At 45.5% G+C, this 23,536-nt stretch overlaps 1 protein-coding gene across 1 annotated transcript in view; it reads left to right on the top strand.

Annotated features, from left to right (window-relative positions):
- The first annotated feature begins 255 nt into the window (after nt 1-255).
- The window catches only part of Chchd6 (coiled-coil-helix-coiled-coil-helix domain containing 6), a 212,976-nt gene continuing 189,695 nt past the window's right edge, over nt 256-23,536 (top strand). Inside the window, exons 1-2 of the mRNA XM_028854394.1 lie at nt 256-435; nt 20,815-21,052. Coding sequence (XP_028710227.1) covers nt 349-435; nt 20,815-21,052 — 325 coding nt within the window. The 5' untranslated portion in view covers nt 256-348. The remainder of the gene's footprint in view (nt 436-20,814; nt 21,053-23,536) is intronic.

Here is a 23,536-nt window from a genome sequence, read left to right as displayed (position 1 = left end):
CTCAGCATCCTTGCTAGTTTCTTCTCAGAACACGACCTTTGCTTTGCTTTCGGGACAACATTTATAAGAAACTTTGACCTTGCCTCAGTGTCTGTTAGGCCCTCCATCCAATTTTCCAGCCCAAAGGACCTCAGCCTCTGAGAACCACGCCCCGCAACCCCCAGCCTCTTATGGCGCTAGAATGCTAGACTACAACTCCCACAAGGCAACGCGCGCTAGCAGCAGCAGCCAATAGAACGCGGTGTTGCTGGCCTGTGTCCCGAGTGAAGAGCGTAGGGCTCTGAGCGGCGTCGTCCTGGTTGCTGTGGAGCCGGCTCGCGTGGCCGCACGCCCTGCACGCCTCCTGTCATGGGCAGCGCCGAGAGCGCCGAGGCCCGAAGGGTGTCCTTCGAGATGGATGAGGAGGAGCGGGTCCGGGTGCTGCAGGGCATCCGGGTGAGCGGCGCGGCGGGAGGGCGCGGGCCCGAGGAGCGTGTGGGCGGGAGCGGGAGCCGCCGTTCGGGGACCAGATAGATGGGGGAGGCCGCTGGCACCCAGGGGCAGCCGGCCGCCTCAAGTCGTTTTTCCACTGCCTTGACTCTCCGGTTTCCGGATTTGTTCCGCACTCCACCCCGTCTCGACTGGCGTGTGCGTCTGGTTGCGTGTGCTGTAGCACTTCTTGAAGGTGTTCCTCCATTTCCAATCTTGATCACGTGCCTTCGTGAGGCCCCCACAGCGGGGAATTTTAACTACCATATACCTCATCCACCCTTTACCTGAAACCTTAATAGTGAGTGTCTACCTTGTCGAGGAGGAGGGAACACCTCACTTGCTTTTACAAGGTGTCCTAGTGCCCCCTGACCTCTGCATCCCTTCCCTGGCCTGTTCCTCACCTTCATACATACTCTTATTTTGCCCCAGGACCTCCTTGTTCTTCCCAGAAGATCCCAGCTGTTTGATGTTTCTTCAGTTGTTAATCTGGCTGTCATCATGTTACAGCTCAGATGTCATCGAAGACTCCTTCCTTGACCACAGAGTCTCAAGCAGCTTCCCACACCACTGTCACACGTTTATGATTTTCACAGCACTCAGCACAGTTTGAAACAAATTGCGTTTCCCGTTAGAGCTCTAGCTGCTTCCTTGGCTGAAGTTCTTGTGTGATTCATGACGTTATCCCCAGAACTTAGAAGAATAAAAGCTCCTGTTTTAGTGCAGAATGGCAGCCCTTTACAGATATTTATTTTTCAATAGACCTATGAGAAGTAGAATTGTTAGTGCCCCCCCCCCCCCCGTTTGTTTTGGGATAGGGTCACACTATTTAACTCAGGCTGGCCCAGAAATCCCAGATCTGTGGATTAAAGTCACACACCACCACATGTGTGGTCTCTGAGCCCATTTTGTCACTTAAGAGGTGCTATTGGCCTAACTTGTCCAAGGTCTCTAACAAAGCAAGAGGTCCAGTACTGAAGTAGGTCAACCCCAGAGCTGTTTCTAAAACCTCTGTGCTCTGCCTCCTTCTACACCTGTGCATGACACATAGTGCGTCCTTGGCGAATAGTTAAGTGCTTACATGAGTGAACTCAATGAAATAAACCAAATACTCTGAGTTGAGTCTAGGTGAATTAGAGAGGAGGTTCAGAAAAAGGCTTCCAGGAGTCTGACATCTAAGCTCCTTAGTTGTGTGACTTTACATGAATGAGTTGTTTATTGAGTTTCATTTGCCCCACTTGAGATAAAAGGGGGCAGGTTATCCTGGGTACTACCAAGGAAACTGTGGAGAAGACATGCAGGATGTTTTGTCAGGGCCTCTCAGAATGTGCAGCATATTCAGGATTAGGTCCTGCCCAGGTGGTATTGGCTTGGGGCAAGAATTAAGTGGGAGAAGATGGCTTCTGTTGAAGGCTGAGAGGTAAGAAGTTGAGGTAGAAGTGAGGAAGATAGCCTTGGCTCAGGATATTTTTCACCTTTGTCACTGGGTCTCTTGTTTGGGGGGGGGGGGCGATACAGGCCTGAGTCTTCACAGATTTAGAGAAGTACCATTGGAGGCGACTCTGACATTTTTTTCTTGTTCTCATAATTCTGTAGAGTAAAAAGGTCTTTAAAATCATTTTCTCTCCTTTTTTAAAAAAAATTATTTTTGTGTGTATGTGCACATGCTTGCTTGCTTGTATGTGTCCCACATGCATGCAGGTCCCCAGGGTGGCCAAAAGAAGATGTCAAACTCCCTGAAACTGGAGTCACAGGTTATTGTGAGCTGCCAGCTCTGGGTGCTGGGAACAAAACTCAAGTCCTCTTGAAGAGCAATAAGCGTTTTTAATCACTGAATCATCCTTCCACATCCTAGTGTAAACAATGTAAAGATAGAAAAATCAAGCTTAGAGATGCTAAGGCCTTCCTAAGGCACCACTTGAGTAGCATTTGGGACTAACTAAGATCTATCAGACTTCCTCCAGCCTGATGATACATGTTTTGGCAGCCTGAAATTTTGACTTTGCTTCTGCCTGGCCTGACAGGGATGCTAGTACTCTATTTAGTTTACAGGCAATTAAACTGAGTGGAACTTCAATAGTTGTTAGCTTCCTTTTATAGTTAATCTGAGAGACTAAATGGCTTGTCTAGGGGGTAGTCAGTGAGGTGCTTGGCCCCATGTTGGGAAAGCCGTGTCCAGTGTGCCTGGTTTTAAAGAGGAAGGTGGAAGAAAGGACATTAAGGTAAAGAAATATTTGGTGAAGGGTCTGTTGTTATTAGTAGTTACTTGAGGGTTGAGGAGTTTACCTGGTCTTTAGGCAGATAAGTAAAAATCAATAATAAAAATTTTAAAATCAGATCAATAAAGCAGTTGCTCTAGTGAACATATGAGAAGTCAATAAGAGGTAGATTCCAAAAGAGAATGTCTGCCCTAGCTCTTTCAGAAGAAATTAAGTATTCTTAGAGACCACTTGTATTTAATCCCTGGGGCTTGATCCCAGTGCTCTTGTTTCCTTAAAATCAAGTGTTAGGTCCTTGCTCATTTGCATGTGAATTTGAATAAATTTACATAGTGAGTTCAAGCCCTAATTCTGTGGAAGGTAAAAGAAATTTAATTAATGCAAAATGCTGCAATTATATTCAACTCCTGATTTCAGAGCAAGCATGCATGAAATACATGAAGATTGTTTCGGTCAGTACATTGAACCTCGTGGTCTTTTAAGAGAAGGCAACAATATCTTATAAATGCCTATCTTTTCTTTTCTACCTGTATAAGCTGCCATCCTAGTAATTCAGCTGAACTTGGTTGATTGTTGAAATTCAGACTCCTCATAGTTCCCAAACCACTTCTCCTTTTCAGCTGTTCACCTCCTATTGCACCACACACTTCAGGAACCCACTTATTCAGCCGGGTGCCTGAGCTCATTCCAGCTCATTCCATCCTTCTGGCTAGATAAAATTTATCATTACTCATTATACCTATGAGGCAGATTCTGGACCACTGGGGAAGGGAAATACGATGAAAGATTAGTCAGATACACAGGAGACAGTCCCCAAACATTCAGATGCCAGGGAGGCTACTTGCCAGAGCACTACCGGAGCCACTCAGCAGTGCTGCCAATGTATTTTTTACCTGACACTGGTCTGGTCTTACAAAGATGAGGAACAAAGCCAGGTGCTCTGCCATCTTGGAGACTAGAGAGAAAACAAAAAGGCAAAACATTTAAAAGCTTTAGGTTCTGAGAAGGAATTAAAAGCGTGCAAATCTTATATTTGTTTGAGGTGGGTTGTTGAGAAAATGCCTCACTGAGGAGATGACATAGATTAGGTATGGCCTGAGCTAGCCCTGGGAAGAATACATATGTTTACTGTGCTAATGCTGTGCCAAGTGTATTAAGGACATTTCTTCTGCACATGCTGACCTTGTGCTATGTCATTGTCCTCATCCATCTTAGAAGTCAGATGTCATTTGAATCTCACAAAGGAGGAGGCTGGTTCAGCAACATGAAGTAACCCAAAGGTCATATAGTGAATTAGTGCAAGACTTGGCTCAAGCTCTGACTCTGAAGCAACATTAAAATGGTTGGCCTCCATGAGGGGTAAAGATGCTTTACAAGGCTTGCCATGTGGCAGGATCAGCCTGGGCCCTGGATGCCAGGCAAGGCTGTGAGCATGTTAGTCTGGAGGCCACATTGCAGATCTCTAGTCAGGAGTGGCCTTCAAGGGTGATGTCGATTTTTGTTTTCTCTCTCTCTCTCTCTCTCTCTCTCTCTCTCTTTTTAAAAAACTGTACTGAGATGTATTTTAAATGTAAATTTACCATTTCAAAATTTTTTAGTAAATGTACAGAATTGGGCAGCTGTCACCTAATCTACTTATAGAACATTTATGAGATCTGAAAGCTATCTTGTGTCCAGGACACTCCCTATTGCTTATCCCCAACCCTGGGTGACAATTATTCCTTTTTCCTCTGTAAGTTTGCCTTTTTTGGATAGTCCGTGTAGGTGGGTTTGTGTATTTTAGATGCTTGGCTTCTTTTGCTTAGTGTAATTTTTTTTTCTGTAGTGTAGGGAGGGATAGAACCCAGAGTCTTGTGCATTCTAGGCAAGAGCTCCACTACTAAGCCACACCCAGCCTTGCTAAACTTTTTCTTCTTTTTCCTTTTTAAAAAATTTTATGTGTATGAGTATTTTGCCTGCATGTATATCTGTGTGTCACATATGTGCAGTGCCCACAAAGGGCAGGAGAGTGTAGGATCCCCTGGGACTGGAGTTCCATACAGTTTTGAGCCACCATGTGGATGTTGGAAATTGAACCCAGGTTCTCAGAACAGCCAGTTCTCTTAACTAATGAGCCATCTCTCTGGCTCCTGGTAAACATTTTGGGCAGTGCTCTGTTGTGGTTGTTGTTGGTCTATGCCTGTCATGTGAAAGTTTTAGTTGCTGAAGGCTACTATATTGTATGGATATATAGCGTGTTAATTTATTCAGTCATTGGTGGACATTTGTATTGTTTCCATTCTGAGCCATAATGAATAAAGCTGCTGTGGACATTTGTTATTGTTGTCATTTCCTATAGATAGAAACCCGAGAGTCTATTCTCTGGATCATTCTTAAAGGGTTAAGTTTAACTTTTTAAGAAACTTCTAGGTTGTTCCTCATGAGACTATCCCATTTTCTGGTGTTACTAGCAGTACCTGAGTGTTCAAGTTCATCTCCTTCTCACATTTGTTCTTGCTGTTGTTTGAATTGTAGTGACTAGAAGTGCTGTGAAATAGCACCCATGTAGCCCTTTGAATTTGTGTTTCTTTAGTAAGGATCCATGTGCATCTTTTATGGTCTTTTTTGCTGCCCACATACTTTCTTTGGTGAAATGTTTATTCAGGTCTTTTCCAATTTTAATTGGGTTGTCTTTTTTAATCATTGAGTAATGTTTTCTCTTTGCTGGATCCAAACCCTTTCTTACATTCCAATTTGAAGCTTTTTTTCTTCCAATATGTGGCTTGCTTCTGTTTTTATAACAGTCTTTGAAGTGCAAGGTTTTATAATTTTAAACTTCAAAAACCATTGATTGTACTTTTGGTATTGTCTGTAGGAAAACTTTGCCTACTTTAAAGTCATGAAAATGTCTTCCTTTTTTTTTCTACTTAGAGTTTTATAGTTTTTGCTATTTAGGTCCATCATCTGTTAGAGTTAGTTTTTGTGTATGGTGTATATGGAGGTAGTTTTAAAATTGAGATTGACAAAATCATCCTAGGAAGGACATAGTAAGTACTTGGGTTTTATAGACCAGAAAGTCTATCGTAACTGCCCAGTTTTGCCATCAATGCATGGGTATACCTATGTGCCACTGAAAACCTGTGTAGGAGGTCAAGTGGTGGGTTGGACTTGACTCAAGTATCAGTTTGCTGAACCCTGAGGAATACATATTTGTTTTTTGCTTGAGATACTTATTTACTATACTGTTTGTTGAGAAGACTTGTTTTTCCCACAGAGTTACTGTGGAGCCTTCATAAAATGCATCGAGTGAATAGGAGGTTATTTCTGGATGCTCAGTTCTTTCCATTGACCCCTGTGTCTGTCTTTGTGCCTGGGCCACTCTGTCTGGATTGCTATAGCTCCATAGTTTCAGAAGTTGACCTTGTTCTTCAAAATTGTCTTGAACCTTTTGCATGTCTATGTACTACATTTTAAGATTAGTTTGCCAACTTTTGTACAAAGAACTCTGTTGGGATTAAATCTATACTCCACTTTTGGGGAATTGCTATTTTTGTTTTTGCATGTGAATGTGTGTAGTATGTGTGCATGGGTGATATGTACATGTGTGCATGAGCTTGTAGAGACTCAAAATTGACTGTAGGTTCTCAGTTGCTCTCTATTTTCCTATACTGAAGCAGAGTCTCACTATGAACTTGACACTTGCTATTTCTAGCTAGTCTGTACAGTCACCATACCCCAGAATTCCCTGTCTCTACTGGGAATACAGGTGGCCCCCATGTTTCATTGGCTTTTATGTGGGTCCTGGGATTCCAGACTTCAGTCCTCATGCTTGAGGGGCAAGTGCTTTATCTCCTGAGCCATCTCCCCAGGCACCACATTTGTTTAACAGTGGCATTGCCTGCCTGTGGGTATGAAAACTCTCTCCAGTTAGTATGTCTCCCCTCATTTTCCCAGCAATACTTTTGGCTTTGAGTGCACAGTAGTGCGCTTCTTTCTTTCAGTCTATTCGAAAGGGTTTTGTTCCTTTGGTGTTATTGTGAGTGGAAGTATTTTTTTAATTCTATCATTGGGTTTTCCTTTGCTTGTATGTAGTTGATTTTTGCATATTGATCTTGCAGACTGTTTAGTTCCTTTAAACTTTTTTTTGTTGATTCCTTAGAATATTTTGTGGTTAAGATGATGTCTGCAAATGACTTTTTACTTCTTCCTTTCCAAGTTGGATGCCCACCTCTCTCCGTTTTTGTTTTTTTTTTTTTTTTTTTTTAATCTTCATGTGCATGCATGTGCTCAGGTTCGTGGTGAGTGTATGGAGGTCAAAGGACAACTTTTGGGAGTTGGTTATCGGTTTCCAGTTTGGGTCCTGGGGATTGAACTCGGGTCAGGTTTGTATGCCAAGTGCTTTTATTCTCAGCCTTGTTGCCAACCCTCTTTTTCTTATTGCACTGGCTGGACTCAGCAGTGTATGTTGAATGGAAGTGGTAAGAGTAATGTCCTTGCCTGAGGTTAAGGAGAAAGCCCAAGTCTTCCCTTGTTAAGCATGGTAGCTGTAGATTTTGTGTAGGTTCCTTTAAGGGTTTGGTGCTCTTACTTTTTAGTCTGTGTCTCCCTTTCTTTCCAGCTCTTGTGTACTGTTTATCTCAGAAATTCTGAGAGGACAAAGATTAACTTGTAAAAGTTGGAATGTCTGGTTTATTATGCTGTACATTGTGGATTTCAAACTTGGCTTAATGAATTGACAGCTCTTATCGAAGCTGACACTGGCTGCTGAGCATGAGAGTCATACCTTTCCAAGGCCTTATGGACTTATTTCACATTCGTGCAGCAGATTTCTTTTCACCATGCTATTGTCAAGTGTTGAGCTTGCCTCCTCAGATGTCCCACATCTGCTGTAATCATGTTATGTATTATCCTCTTTCCTTGTTCCATGTCTTTCTGTTGTTCCTGATAGATGTTACTCTGTGCTTAGGCTCGTGTCTAGTCTACCATGTCTGTTCTCTGGTTGTGTCCTGTGTCTTAGTTTGACTTGCTTAAAGTCAGTGAGACAAACCAGCGATCTAGGAAGACCTGGACAAAGGCCTTGACCCTGGAGAGAGACAGAGAGGATGTAGCATTTCTATGCACCCATTTAGCACAGGTGCATTCCAGGGTTTGAGCATATGTCCCTTCCAGTGTTTTTCAGCTGTAAAGCTCTCCTTGACTTGTGAGTTAGGTGAGTATAGTTTGATGGAGCCACAAAAGGAAATACCAGCTCGGAAAGCCAGGAGATAGGAGCTAGCTTCTCTTCCACTTTCCAGTGAAGGCTGTCTGGGTTAGAATGTAGAGTCCAGCACACAGTGCCTAAGTGCACACTGTGCCCCAGTCCCTGGGCTAAGTGCTTCACATGTGCAGTTCTGATTAATGCTCTGACACTAGTCATATCTTGTGGCTAGTTTTGAAGTGTTGGAAGAGCGAGTTCTGTTGGGAGGCAGAGCACTTTAGGTCTTTCTGTCCTTCCTTACCTGTGGAGGCAGAGGATATGAAGGCCCAGACTTCTCCTTGGTACCCTCCCTCCTGATTCCTAGTTCCCAGATTCAGAGTGTATGAGATCACAGTTGAGGACTATGCACACAGTTTGAGTTTCTTTCTTTCTTTTTTTTTTTCTTTTGCTTTTGATCCCTGTATTGCCAGTAGTAACATTTAAACAGCATAAAGAGATGCAGGGACTTCCATCTGACCTTCTGAGTTGGGGGTGCTACCCTCATGTAAGATGAAGTTTTGTAGTGCACCTTAACTGTGTCACAGACCCCCCCCCCAAAAAAAAAAAAACCCAATGTAGATGTAGGAGTGGTTGTTGGAAGGCTGATACCTTCATTTGGGAAATAAAGGTGTAGCTCTGGAGGCATCCTTGATCCCTGAGGATGGCAAGTCCTGCCATTCGGCAGGGAGAGCTCTGCTCGCTCTTAGTATTTCTGGGTTTAGGATGAAAACTGCAGTTTCTGTCTGTGGTGCATAATTTTAGTTGTCAAGAAGAGAGAACTTCAGTTGAGAATTACTTCCATCAGATTGGCCCATGGATGTGTCTGTGTGGCATTTTCTTGATTGCTAACCAATGTAGGAGTGTGATGCTGAGTGGTAGAATCCCTAGGCAAGTGGGCTCTGGGCTGTACAAGAAAGGTAGTTGACCTTGAGTTGAACAAGCTAGTAAGCAGCCTGCCTTAGTGCTTCCTGCCTCTCCCCTGCTTGAGTTCCTGCCCTGTCATTTGAAATAAACCCTTTTTTCTCTGGGTTGCTTTTGTCAGAGTGGTTTATCACAGCAACAGAAAGCAATCCAGGACACTGCTTTTTTGCCTGGGTCTGACAGATGCTTCAGAGCGTTTTTCTGGTTCTTCCCTTTGCCCCTCCTGTACCTCAGCCCCAGTCATTCTCTACTATCCTCAATCATTAGCTGATAACTTCTGGAGTCTGAGTTTCCAGCCCAGAGCTCTTACAACCGGCCTTTTTATGTCCCCTTGTGTAGCACGTGTTGTATGTGCATCTAATTCACTGTCCACATGGGACCTGCCTGCACCTGCCTCTACCTCCCTTAGAAAGGGCCTGCTTCTTAGGTTAATGGCTCCACCTTCCCGCCCCTCATCTGTAAAGTCAGCAGTCACCCTCACTGCTTTTTTCAGTCTTTAGTGACAAGTCTTGCCAGCAGTTTCTGTTTCTCTGTCCCTTGTCTTTACTGTTCTTCCCCAAACAGCCTGTGCTGGGATGGGTCAAAGGGCCTGCTTCTAGGCAAGCTCCCCTGAGCCACATCTCCAGCCCTGGTCTTACCACTTTCCTCCTCAGCCCAGGTCCATACCTCCTCCTCTCCATCTGACTTCTGGGCAGCTTTCTGTCAAATGGTCATAAAACTCAGGGTCAAAGGAGACAGACCAGGGAAACTTCATCCCTGTGCCCTGGCTTGTCCTCCTCTTGGAAGTAGCCCATTTCCATTTCTTCTGTCAGACTGTTCAGAGTCAGGGCTGATTGTATCACTGGATTTGCCTCTGGGTTAAAGGCCTGTTGCTGTGCCAGACTCACTGGGAGCTCCACGTTCTGGCACCCTTTCATGCAGCTGGGCTGTGGCCAATACTCTCCTGCTCTGCACTGTTCCTGGTCTGGCCTGCGGCTCCATCCTCTGGATCAGTTTTTCTTCTCCCCCTTTGATTGGCTGAATCTCCTTCTCCCTTAGGACTGAGGTAAGGGATTGCCCTCTGTAGGAGCCTTTCTCAGTGGCACATGCAGATCCTCTCACTTATTACTATTTCCTGCTCTGAGCCAAATACGATCTCTTACTTGCCCACTCCCTTCTGCCTGGTGAGCAGGAGTCACTTAGATATGGCTCAATGTCTGCTACAGATCAGTGTGATACTAGCTGGATAGGATTTGAAGACATTGGCTCGTTTTTTTTTGCCCCCAACCGTGAGCCCAGAAACTTTATGTTATTAATAGGTTTGAATTAATTGCTACCAATTAAAAATTGGGCGGCTTTACATAATTTGATTCTTAGCTTTTTTGGAAGGGGGAAAAACATTGACAGTCTGGTGTCTTTCCGTATGGCAGCACTTTGTGTGAGCGACAAGGCGGCTGTCCCCCTTTTGCCCTTACCACTGTTCCCACCACAGAGCCTTACATGATTTGCTTTTCTTTGCTAGGCCTGTTTTGTTTGCTTCTGTCACCCACCTGGTCTTAGCAGGCAGGCAGTTGTGTGTACTGCACTTCATGTCATGTGCCATGGTTGGTGTCGGAGGTCCCTGAGGGCTTTTCTTGTCCTGACATTCTGGGATTTACATCTGTGCTGAGCAGCCGGTGGGTCTAATTTCAGCCCATAAGAAGTTGAAGGACTAGGAATGCTGTCTCCAAGGCAACAGCCCCAGTAAGGAGAGGAGTCTTTAGCACTGCAAGATTAGGCAGTGCCTCTTCAAGGGTTGGGGTGTCTGGGCCCCAGGAGCTTGACTCAATGAGATGTCAGGTAAACTGCTTCCTCTAGAGATCAGCCAGTTGACACTGCCTTGGTGCACAGCTGATCCAGTGCCTCTGCCCACAGGAGCCATGGATCCAAGCAGGGAGAGGGCACAAAATAGATTTGGTCTCCTACTTGTCTAGGTTTGCACAATGCCTGGCACCCATGAGACCTTGGAAAACATGGTACTGCATGGGCAGAACATGGTCATGTAGGCCTGGTGGGCCTGCAAGCCACTTCTTATCCCTAGTGACCATGGTGACACCTCTCCTGCCTACAAGGGAGCTGACACCTTCATGAACTGCCAAAGCTGCCTTCACATTGTGACTTCTCAACTGTGTCTAGACAGTAAGATTTGTGAGGGTGAAAATGCACTAATTTTCATATTGACTGCTTGCTGAATTCCCAGTTACTGCTCCTGCTCTTCTGGCTCCATAAAGCTCATCAGTGGAGGCAATGTGGCTGCAAATTCCTGAGTGAGCCCTTGCATAGCATGGTTTTCTCCCCTCCAAGGAGTACCATATTCCTGCCTTCCTTCCCTCTAGGGAGCACCATGTTCCTGCCTTCCTTTGTACAGGTGTCACTATTATTGATAGGGTTCAGTTTGAGTGTTGGTCTTAGCACTTAGGTCATCTGTGATCATGGGTGGCTCTCCAGCCTCCTTGACTGTTTTCTACTAATGTAAAATAGCCATGCACAGAAAATGCATTTAGCTAGAACCTGACATGTAGCGTGTACTCAAGGAGTCCCTGTAAGGCACAGTGCTTTTTCATTTGGGTCTGATGCTGGGGTTTGTCTGCCTTGAGCAGTGGTTCTCAACCTTGGGTTGTGACCTCTCTCAGGGTCAAATGGCCCTTTCACAGGGGTTACCTAAGACCATCTGCATATCAGATATTTATATTATAATTCAGAACAGTAGCAAAATTACAGTTATTAAGTATCAAGGAAAATAATTTTATACTTAGGGGTCACCACACCACGAGGAACTGTATTAAGGGGTCACAGCATTGAGAAGGTTGAGAACCACTGCTCTAGAGTAACAACTTATAGAATGAATTTTTCTCATTCTCTATATAAAGGGGATTTATTAGAATGATTTACAAGTTTTGGTCCAGCTAATACAGCAATGGCTGGCTGAGAACAGAAAGTACTAGCATCTAGTAACTGCTCGGTCTACAAGACCAGATGTCTGAGCTGGTCTCGAGTATATATACTAAAATCCCAAAGAAGCAGCAGACTCGAATGCCATTGAAGGGATGGACTTGCTAGCAAGGCAAGGGCAAGCAGGCAAAGAGAAAATCTTCTTTCTTTCATGTCCTTCTATAGACTCCCAGCAGAAGGCATGGCCCAGATTAGATCTGGACAGACGAAAGGTCTGAATTAAAGGTGTGTCTTCCTGCCTCAAGATATGGGTTAAAAGGAGCTGGATTAGAAGTGGATCTCCCTATTTCAAATTAAGCAAAAGTTCCTCACAGGTGTACCCTCCATTTTGGGGTTTTGTTCCATATGTCGTCAAATTGGCAACCAAGAATAGCCAGTACATTGCCCCTTTCTGGAGTTTGAGAAGTGACCTCCTTTCTCCAGTCTGCTCCTGGGCTCTCTCACAGGGTCACTCCCTGATTTCTTCCCTGTGTGCAGTCACCTGTTTCTGGAGTGGCAGAGGGTCAGAGCTACTTGGATGCATTCGGAACACTTTACACATTGGCTGTTCTTGGCTCGGCAGTGACACCTCCTTCTTTACAGCAAGCCAGGCTGAGAGCCTCACTGACATCTTTTCTCTCCTCCATTACTTTGTGACTTTTTTCTTCTTGCAGAATGCATCTTATTTTTAAATGCCAACTGTTCACAATTTCTCGTGAATCCTTTCAGACTCTCCCCAAGCCTATATACAAACGTGCTCTTTCCTTTGGCTTGTGCAGTGAGATGTGTTGTATATGCTGTTGTGTGAATTGCTCTTTCATTTGTCTGTGCCTTCAGACAGGTCTTAACTAACTCTCTTCCATAGTATCTTCAGTATCCATTCCCTTGTCCACTCTCCAGCAAGTACACATCTCAGCCTCCACTCGTGATCTGCACCCCTGTGTTGCCACACTTCCTCCATGCTTTCATTATCTTAAGTACCTCTTTCTCCTTTGCCAGACTCTTTTGTGGAAAGAAAATCCTGGCCTGGCTCAGTCCCTTTCAGAAGCTGCAGTGATTCCAGTTGATAGCAGAATAAACTCTAGCTTCTTGTCCTTCAGAAGCCTCTCAGGGGGAGCCCAGCAACCCTCTGTACCTTAATTTTTAGATATACCCGCCAGTAATCTTTGTGACTGAACCTCAGGACCTTCGCATTCCTTCCTTGTGTATCTTTGCTTGTGCCATTCCCAGCTCTGGCAGGCCACCCTCCACCCCACCCCTGATTGCAAAGTACATTTCTGTTCTTCCCTGGATGTGAGTGGGATGTGTTCAGGGCCTCATTTAGGCATCTCCTCAGGAGCTGAAGCTCCTAGGCACTTAACTGAACTGCTTGTGTATCTGTAACTATGTTCCGTCTGTCCTTCTCACCCCTATCTGATGACAAGCTTGTTGAGATGTTGATAGTGAAGAACTTGGCATGCTTCTTTGGTTTGGATGTTGCCTCCAAGGCCATGTGCTGAAACTTGCTTCCATAGTCTGTGGTAGTACTGGGAAGTGGAGCCTTTAGATGGTAGAGTGTAAATTCCTTGTGGAAGGAATTTAGGGCATTGGAAGTGTGCCTCTGAAGGGGTTGTTGGAAGCCTATCCCTCAGTCTTTGCTTCTCAGCTGCTCTGGAAGTGAACAGGCCTTACCCTAGTTTTCTTTCTGTTGTGATAAAATATGGATCTAAAGCAACTGACACTTTCAGGTCTCAGTCCGTTATTGAGGGGAAGAAATTAAAGCAAGTGCGTGAAGCAGGAACTGTAGAGGAACATTACTTGCTGGCTTGCTCATAGGCTCATGGTTAGCTAGCTTTCTTATATAGCCCAGGACCACATGTAGGGATGGTGCTGCTCACAGGAGGCCGGGCCCCCTAAATAATTAGTATTTAAGAACCCCCCTCCCCCAAGACATGCTCACAGGACAATCTAATCTAGGCGATTCCTCGGTCTAGGCCTTTTCCTCTGTCAACTTGATCATAAAAACTAAATAGGATAGACTTCCTTCGCTAGGATGTACTGAGTCACCCACTATAGGCTCAAAGCAGTAGAGCCAGGGACCATGTGTTGAATGAAGCCATGAGCCAGAATAAGCCTTTCCTCCTTTGAAGTTTAGTATCTCAGCTATTTTGTCATGGTAATGGGAATCTAACTAATAATACTCTGTTGCATGCATGCAGTGTTATGTACCCGAACCTTTACTACATGTTTAATTTAGCAAGTGTTTTTAGCACCTCTAGTGTGCCTGGGGACTTTTTCAGGCATGGAGGGTGCAGCTAGATCAAAGTGGAATCCTGGCTGCCTTGAATGGGGTTTCGATTCTGGTGATGGTGCACAGGGAATCAAATGTGTATTGTGTCAGATTGGGAAGTTCTGTGAAGAGAAACCAGGCAGAGAACTGAGAGAGTGGGGAGTGGAGGCAGGGTTTTGGTTGGGGAGATGTGCTAAGTTTCCTTTTTGTTTAGCCCACTCTGGACTCCATTGTGTTCCTTGTTTTCTTAGCTGTTTTGACTCCTCAGTTTACTACTGCCTTCCTGCCTGTGACGATTGTCCCAGGGGCTGTTCAGCATTGAGGGCTGTATGGCAAGTGCTGCATGGCCAGCACATGTCTTCTTGCTTTTGAGAACGAATAATCCATTGTCTCAGGACAGAGAAGGGCAGGCTAAAGCATGGGCCCAGGAGACCAATGGCCTGCTCTATGGAGGTGGCTTCTTCACCTGCTCTGCACCTTGATTACCAGGGCTGGGAGCTGGGTGTGGTGGGAGGAGTAGTGAGGAGGCTGTGGTGAGTGCCAAGTGTTTGCTCCCTGGTGCTTTAGTGCATACACTGTACTTCCTCTGACTGATCTGCAGTTGGGTTAGCGGATGCAGCTGGTCTTTCACACTTCTGTTGGGTATTTCATTTGGTAGCAGCACCAGTTCCCCACAGTTTTCATTCGTGGGGCGGCCACATGACTTGCCCAGACTATGTAGCTATTTGTCCTCTCTTAGAGAACTGTACATTTGTGGCTGCTCTTGGGTGAAGGTAATGCTTTGGTTCTGAGGATCTGGAGGAATCTGGGTTTCTAGAAGCATTTGTGATGAAGGAAGGGGTGAGGTCTTGGTTGTGACTCAGACTGAGGCCTCAGTTCTGGCCTCTTGCAGTTGCTGTCTGACCTTCCTGCTTGCTGTGTGCCTTCCCACACAACACCACCAGGAGACTTAGAAGAGGGCTGTATGGCTAGAGGAAGTAGGAAAGAGGGTCTTCGTGGTCTTTACCTCACACTGGGGCACTGTGGAGGTGCCAGCCAAGCGTGCCACAGTGGCCGGAACAGACCCCTTTTCCTTAGAGTCATGTTATGACAGCATGAATGCAGGTCTGGGAATCAGACCTGGAAGTGCTTTAACTAGAACCCATCATTGTCGCCTGGTGATTCTGGATGCTGTGGGAAGACACTTGTGCAAGACCAGTAGAGCCTGGGTACACCACTTTTCATAGTCCCTGTGCTCGATCCTTTCATACACCTGTGCGTGCCTGGCATGTGTCTGGCCTGGACTGTAACTGGTATTGGTCTGGTGTGCGTCAGTTACATTGAATAGCTCACATTGATGGTTTTTTTTTGTGCAACTGCTTTTTGCAGTTTAGTCCTCCGTGAAGCCCTGAAGCCACCACTAATTATCTCTCTATTACAGAAGAAGAAACTTAGAGATGAGAAGGCCCTTGCCCAAGGTCATGAGGCTAGTCAGGAGCTTAGATGGAATTCAGACCCGGGAGGGGCCTACTGCATGGCATTTTCTCCCGAGCTGTGTTGAAGCCAGCAGCCTGAGCATACTCCTATCTTAGGTCAGGAAAGGGAGGCTCAGAGATAGAAGGAGATCCTTGTCCCTTGCCACAGCTCTCTGCTGGCCACACTGGACACTTTCTGGCCAGCTCTGGTGGATCAGCGACCAGAGGGCTGGTGGCACTGAGCACCCAGCCCCGTCTGGCTCTGGAGGCCTCTGTTCTGGTTCTGTTGGTGCAGAGAGCACTGCCCAGATGGTGTTTATTCTCGCATGACTACTGTGTGTGTGTATTTGTTGATTAAAAATATTACTTGCTGTATTTTGTAGCAACATTAAAAAATATTACGAATCTCTTACCACCAACAAGAACTGTGCCAATGTTTTCCTTAACCCCTCACTCACCAAGCAGCGTGGTTCTGTTGATGCCACCTGTGCCAGGACTGGCAAATCACAGCCTGTGACGCACCCATAGTAGCCTTCATCTTGACTTCCTCTTACCCTGAAGTCAGACTTGACCTCTTACCCTGGTCTGCTCTCCCCTCCCCCTCAGAAAGAGCCCTACTGGTAGTGTTTTCTGATTTCTGAATTTCCGTAGTGGAAATACTCCCTCCCAGGGTCAATTTCAAATGGCTCTCATGAAACCAATCAGTTTGCTAAATTTTCTGAAAAATGAAAAATCAGCTTTCAGGAGCTTTTTCTTGAACAGTGGTAGATGCCCACATTTTCTTTCCATCTTGCTATGTTCCCACAGTGGAGGCTCCCTGCAGGAATATTCTACTCAATATACCCCGTCTGGCCTTAACCTCAGCATGTGGCTGGTTCCTCTTGCTCTGAGCTGACCTTCACTTTTCTGATTGTGTTCAGGTGCTATAGCTCAGAGAAAGAATAAACTGGCTGACCTCTGTTGGCTCTTTCCCTCTTCTGGTGTCAGCATACTAATGTGTTACCTTCTTACAGGCGTCTCTTTCCTTTTCATTCTTACCCATGTTCTTCTAGGAATGTGAGAACCACACTCCTTTCTCTTCTTCAAGTCCTAGCTCTCATTCTTTCCTACCAGTCAGGGCAGCAGCCCCTCACTCTGTCCCTCATCCTACAGGCCTTTCTCACACCCCTAGCACGGGCACTCCCTGCCACTCCTGTGTCCTGTTTCTGTAAGCCTTCCTTGAACTTCCTGCTTTGCTCATAGCTTTTACAGTTGTTTGGCTCCTCACCCGAGAAGCTTCTTTGTATGTGCTCTCAGGCCCACTTTTGTAGCCATGTCCTCCTACAAGGATAGGTGGCAGTAGCCTTACTCTCTCTCTGTCTGCCAGTCTCTCCTTCCCACTCATAGTGGGATGCATGTTAGACCCACCTCCATGACATACTGCCAAGGCACTGTAGCTTCTCTTGCCTGCGCTGTGCCTACCTTTCAGAGCCCACCACTGGAACATCTCTTTTTGCGGTTTCTGAGGGACATCCTTCCTGGGTTGTTCATGTTTGTGTTTGCTCTCTCTCTGCTATGAAATATGATCAACATGATGTACAATTTATTCCTAGCCCCAGACTATTGATAATCCCTTTTGTGTGTCTGGAGAATTTCCTGGATGAATGGACCATGTAGGTCTATGTCATACAGGCTATGGTCGTCTATGTCTAGCTTCTTTCACTTAGCATGTTTTCTAGGGTATACATCAACATTTCATTCCTTTTTATTCTCAGTAGTATTCCATTGTATAGATGTTTTTATTTTACTTATTCATGCATTAGTTGAACATCTGGGTGGTCCCTTTTGGCCACTATGGATAAGCACTTGTGAACATCAGTGTAGAGGTATGTGTGGGGTTGCTTCCTTTCTCCTTGGCTTGTCCTGGGTGTTCGAACTGCTAGATCATATGGTCAATTCAATGTTTAACCTTTGGAGAATTTTTCAGACTCTTCCCTGTCCTGGCTGTATTGTTTTATACCCCACAATGTAGGAGGCTTCTGATCTCCCTAGCTTTGCAACACCGTGTGTGATATTTGTATTGCATTTACCCTGATGGATGTGAAGTGTCCTCTCAGTGTGCCTTGATTTTTTACCTCAGTAATGATTGATAATGTTAAATTATCTTTTCATGTTCTTCTTGGCCCTTTTCTCTTTTTGTTATAGAACTTTTCTGTTCAGATCTTTCCCCCATGGTATTAGCGTTGGGTTGCTGTGACCAAATACCTGAGATAGTTAAGGAGGTTTTACTTTGGCTCATGAGTCTGCTCCATGACCTTTGGTTTCATTGCTCTGGGCACTGAGAGCGGCACATCATGAGAACATGCACCAGAACAAATTGTTCATAAAATAGGAAGGAAGGTGAGAACAGAATGGGGTCCCTCGACCCCTATGAGGGCACATGCCAGTGACTTAAGGACCTTCTACTGGACTCCACTGCCTAAAATTTCCACCACCTCCCCATAGTGTCACCCTAAGGACCAGCCTTCAGCGTGTAGGCTTTTGAGGGACACTGAGTCAAACCACACCATTCTCTTTCAGTTGGGCCATTTTTATTTTTATTGTAAGTTGTAGGAGCTCCTTGTATATCCTAGCTACAAGTCCCCGGTTAGGTATGATTTACAAATGTTTTATCCATTTTGTGGGTTATCTTTTCAATTGCTTTAGAATGTCTTTTGATAAACAGAACTTTAATTTTCATGAAGTCAATTATCCATTTAATTGATTGCCTTTACTTTTGGTGCCACATCCAAGAATCTATGCCAAAACACACGTCATTCAGTTTGCCTCAGTTTTCTACTAGGAGTTTTTTTTCTTTCCTACTTTCAGATGACTGATCTGTTTTAAATTAGTTTTTTAATGTATAGTTTAGTGTGGGGCCCAACTCTGTTACTTTGTGTGTGATACCAGGTTAGCTATATATTATTACTGATGAGGTTACTCTTTGCCCATTGAAGTATGTTGGTACCTGTGCCATTGCTAGTCTGTTTTCTGCTACTGTGTTGAAATACCTGAAGCCAGGAACTTTACAAAGAAAAGAGGCTTATTCAGCTCCCAGCTTTATTTTATTTTGGTTTTTCAAGACAGAGTTCTCTGTGTAACTACCCTGGCTGTCCTGGAACTCATTTTGTAGACCAAGCTGGCCTCAAACTCACAGAGAACCACCTGCCTTTGCCTACCTGAGTACTGAAATTAAAGGTGTGTGCCATCATGCCTGGCTTAGCTCCCAGTTTTGATGGCTGAGAGTTCAACAGCACAGGGTGCTAGCTCTTGTGAGGAATCTTCTGACTGCATTACCTCAAGGCAGATCACAAGAGTGGCAGCATGTTAGAGAGACATCACATCTCAGACAGAAAGCCAAAGAGTGGAGAAGGGTAATGGCTGTCCCCATGCCCACTTCTTACAGGTCCCATCACCTTCCAGCATGGCCACACTGAGGACCAAACTTCCAACACAAATCCTTAGGGACCAGACTTAGCCATATAACCCTTTGAACCATCAGTTGGCCATAGACATACAGATTCATTCTGGGCCTTCTGTTCTCTTCTACTGATTGGTGGGATTGCCCTGTATCATCAGTTATTTGATTTTTATGTATTTTCAATTATTAACATACTCTTTAGATGTCAAAGAAATGATTATTGCAAGAAAAAAGTAAGGCATAAACACACATACACATAGATTGACAGAAACACATATACATATATACATACCTTGCTCATTTCCTCTCCAGGGCTTTGATGAGGATCCATGTGGCCTGCCCCTCTGAGCAGAACCTATGTGCAAATCTGCAGAGATGTGAAAATTCACTGTGGGTTTGTGTTTGTACATATGCATATTCAGTTTAGTTAGACTTGTTTGCATCTTGGTAATTGGTATCTTTTTACTGCTTTGAGTAGAGTCCTGAGGCTTGCTAGTGGCCAGCAGCGTGTCGTGCTCCTTCTGACAGTGCATGTGTGTCTTGTCTCAGTCTTCTTTGGTGCCTCTTGGTGACTCACAGAATGTGTGCACTGAGTTCTTTAACCCATTCCCACCTGGATGTTCATACCCTCCCACCCCCCACCCCCACTGTGGTTTTTAAAGACAGGGTTTCTAAAAAAAAAAAAAAAAAGCCGGGCGGTGGTGGCGCACTCCTTTAATCCCAGCACTCGGAAGGCAGAGGCAGGTGGATCTCTGTGAGTTCGAGGCCAGCCTGGGCTACCAAGTGAGCTCCAGGAAAGGCGCAAAGCTACACAGAGAAACCCTGTCTCAAAAAAAAAAAAAAAAAAAAAAAGACAGGGTTTCTCTGTTTAGCTGTGACTGTCTTGGAACTCTCTGTAGACCAGGCTGGTCTAGAACTCAGGGATCCACCTGCCTCTGCCTCTCAAGTGCTGGGATTAAAGGTGTGCACCACCACACCTGGCCCTGCCATAGCATTTTGGTTTTGTTTGTCTCCCACTGAGCATCCTAGCACAACCCTGTGCACACAGGGAACTGCTTTCTTTCCATGGCTATCTGGAAATAGAACTGCTGATTGTGCCTTTTGTCCTGAAGCCATTTTTAATGTCTTCCCCTCAACTGTGCTTTATGATAGCCTGTGAATGTTAGGCACTTAATAAATATTTACTGAAGTGAACTCTTAAGGGTTTTTATCTGGGATTTATCTCTAGCTCACTACTTCATCTATGTAAACTGTTTTATGACACCCTCATGCCCATTTTACTTCCTTTGAAAAGAGTGAGCATTTCAGTTACCAAGGCTTCATTAGGGGAATCAGGTGAAATGAATCAACAAGTATTTTGATTATCTGCCCTGTGTGGTGACTAGAGCAGGTGAAGAAAGAGTTTCCACACACCAACAGGCCAGGCCTGCAGAGGCTGTGGAGGCATGCTGCTTCCCTGGCATGCATTGCAACAGCGGGTGCAGGGAGGGGAAAGCTGGTGCTTCACCTGAGTGCATCCGAAGGCTCTTGGGAAGGGAGCACTGAACTGTCCTGAATGGACCACCGATGATAGTCAGAAGTGACCAGTGGGGTTTGTGAGGTTGAGAGGGTCAGGGAAGTAAGGGATGTGAGTCATGGAACCCCAAGGGTAGGGTGTGTGTAGAGGATGACAAGATGGGAGAAAAAGCTGCAGAATCCAGTGGGGACTTCTTGGGATAGGCTGGGAATTCCAGTGGGCTTGGCACTAGACCACCGTGAGAGGCTTTTGAGTAGAGTTATATTATTGGAGCTGGTCGTCAAAACTTCATTCAGTAGTTCCAGGGATGAATTTCTAAGGTTTCTGTGATGTAACTTTCCCTGTTACTCACTTCTTCCCAAAGCTGTCTGAAAGTGTGGTGAACCGCATGAAGGATTCTTGCCAGCCTTCAGCACAGCAGCAGCCAGCTCCTGGTCCTGGTTCTGCGCCCTGTGCTCCTGTGTCCACGGTCTCTGCACCAACCACTCCTGCACCCACCACCCCTACATCTACCACTCCTGTGCCCTCCAAGCCTGTGCCGATGGCTCCTCCACCTTCTTCACGTGGCCACCCAGAAGGCACCTCTAAAGCCCCTCAGACAGGTATGTTGGGGGAGTGGGAACAGAGGCTGTGAGAGATTTGCCCAGCTGCGGCTGGGCTTGCCTTTATTCCTGAGTGATGAGAGTCACTTCCTTCTGGGACAATGGCACTCCATGCAGCAGACACTGTCTGGTGTGGTATAGGCTACAGGTGTGGGCCAGACTATTTGCCTCACAGTGTTTCCATGACTGCACATGTAAAAGATGAGGCAGAAGGTCATGGTCTGACAGCTCAGGTAGGGAGTTGTCTGCTTTTCAGGAGCCAGAAGACTCACGCAGAATGTCACTCAGCTATAGCAGCTCTACCCTAGCTGCCAGTCAAAGAATAAAGTGTATGAAAATGGACCAGTGGGGTACCTGAGTAATGCTGCTGGCACCAGCCTCAGTCACCCTGATCTGACCCTCCCAAGACATCCTGTCCCCTGTGGAGCTGGCACCCATGCTGCTCTCTTTCAAACAATTGCTTGGAGCAAACACAAAGAAACAAAAAAACCTTCAAGAGAGACCCGCAAGGTATACTGGAGTCAGGGTTTTCAGAAGGCTTTGGAGTGCATGCTGTTGTAGTCAACGAACCCTTGTGAGAATGTGGTCTGTTACTTGAAATTTGATTATTTGTTTTTAAACAAGCCACTACAGAGGGGAGACTGTGCCCTGGGTGGGTGCTTTGGTGTGTGGCCTCAAGTTGCTGCTGCCCTTCATACCCATCTTTTTTGAGGAGTTGTAAGATTAGAGATTGGGAGTGTCCACTTTTGTCCAGGTAGCACTGCTGGAACACAAGGCATGTAGACAGCCCCTACTCTGAGGGTGACACAGCTCTGGTTAAAGGCCATATATCCAACCCGGAACTCATGACATGGTGTAACCATGTAGCATCAGGAGCTCATGCCAGCGGCCTAGGGCCAGGGATGGTGCAGAGCAGGGTCTGCCTGAATGTGGGAAGATAGGGCTGTTGGTGGGTAGGAGTTTCAGGCAGGTAAACAGTAGGAGCAGAGGCTTAGAGGTAGGGTACAGCCTGGCCTGTTGAAGATGTAGAAGCAGTCTGCTGTCCCCAGACTACAAAGTCCAAAGGAAGGGGAGACATTGGTTGTGGTCACTCCAACAGGGGCTAGAGAGCTCTGACACTCCTCCCACTGTGTTGTAGGCTTCAGAGCCAATCAGAGCCTAGATTTCACTCTGAGATCTTGGTGAATGGGGCTGGGTAAGCTAAACCCCCCCCCCCTCCCATCCCTGTCCTTTACCCAGCCAGCATGCCTCTTTCCTAGGAGTTTTTTGGCCTAGAGATGAGAGGGACAGAAGGGGGTCTAGTTTGACCCAGTGAGCTTTACTAAGCAGATTAACTGAAGAGGAAGAGAGTGATGGGAAAATAAGATTGTCACAATGTATTGTCATCCCAGCTTTGGAGAATAAGCACTGGCTTCCATTTCAGTAAGTTTCAGCTGCTTGAAAGGAATAATGGGAGTTCAGTTGTCACTTAGTTTTTGTACAAAATATTTTGCAGAGTATGTTTTAAGTTTCTGGAATGTGGGAAAAGATTTGGCAGAAATGGACCTGCTTGAAATGGTCTGGTTTTTAAGGCACCTTTTAACATAATTTTGCCTTTATGTTAGTGGTAGAACTAAGTTAGAAAACACTGTTAAAATTAAATTGTTCCCTGACACCTTGCTCAGGTGTAGGAGCCAAGGCCATTGAGATGAATAGATTCCAGCCACCATAGCAGACTAGAAAGGAAGGTGGGAAGCGCTAAGAAATTCCAGTCAGTTTAGAAGAAAGATAACTGAGGGAGATTGATAAAAGGGAGACTAGAACGTTGACAGAGTGCTCTCACTTTGGTTTGTGGAGAGTTTGAAAGATATTTCAATGTCCAATGTCACAATGGACAGATGTTTGCTGTAAAAGCCCCTCATCGCTGATACTTGCAGAGAGATTCTAGAAGGTGCTCAGTATTGAGGGAGGCATGGACCTAAGTGGGCCCTCCCCCATAGGAGGGAGGTTGGTGGGTCAGTGCCACATTTTCTGCAGTGGGGGAAGGGTATTATTTTTAAGTTGAGAAAGGAAAAATTTTATTTATTTTTTTTTTGAGTCAGTCTCATGTAGCCCAGGCTGGTCTTGAATTCTATAATGTAGCTGAGGATGACTTTCCACTCCTGGTCTTCCTGTCCCAGCTCTCCAGTGTTAGGGTCACAGGGATGCACCATACTTACTATATGTGGTGTTGGGAATGGAACCCATGGCTTCCTATATGCCTGGCAAGCACCCTACCAGCTGAGTTAGACCCCCTAGTACAGAAAAAGGAGAATTTTCTATCAAAAACAAAAACAAACACCACACTTTGTACCTAAACAAAGCTTTTATAAATGAGTAGGAGGAGCATTACTGTAGACATGGTTCTCCTCTGCTGCAGTCCTAGGTGAGAGCCTAGTATGTTACTAAGGAGCACGTGATGTGCCCTCCTCAGACCTCAGCTGTGCCACTGTCCTCGCATGAGTG

The sequence above is a fragment of the Peromyscus leucopus genome, chromosome 3, assembly GCF_004664715.2.
Source record: "Peromyscus leucopus breed LL Stock chromosome 3, UCI_PerLeu_2.1, whole genome shotgun sequence".
NCBI classification, from domain to species: domain Eukaryota; kingdom Metazoa; phylum Chordata; class Mammalia; order Rodentia; family Cricetidae; genus Peromyscus; species Peromyscus leucopus.
This window is presented reverse-complemented; position numbering and strand designations above follow the sequence as displayed.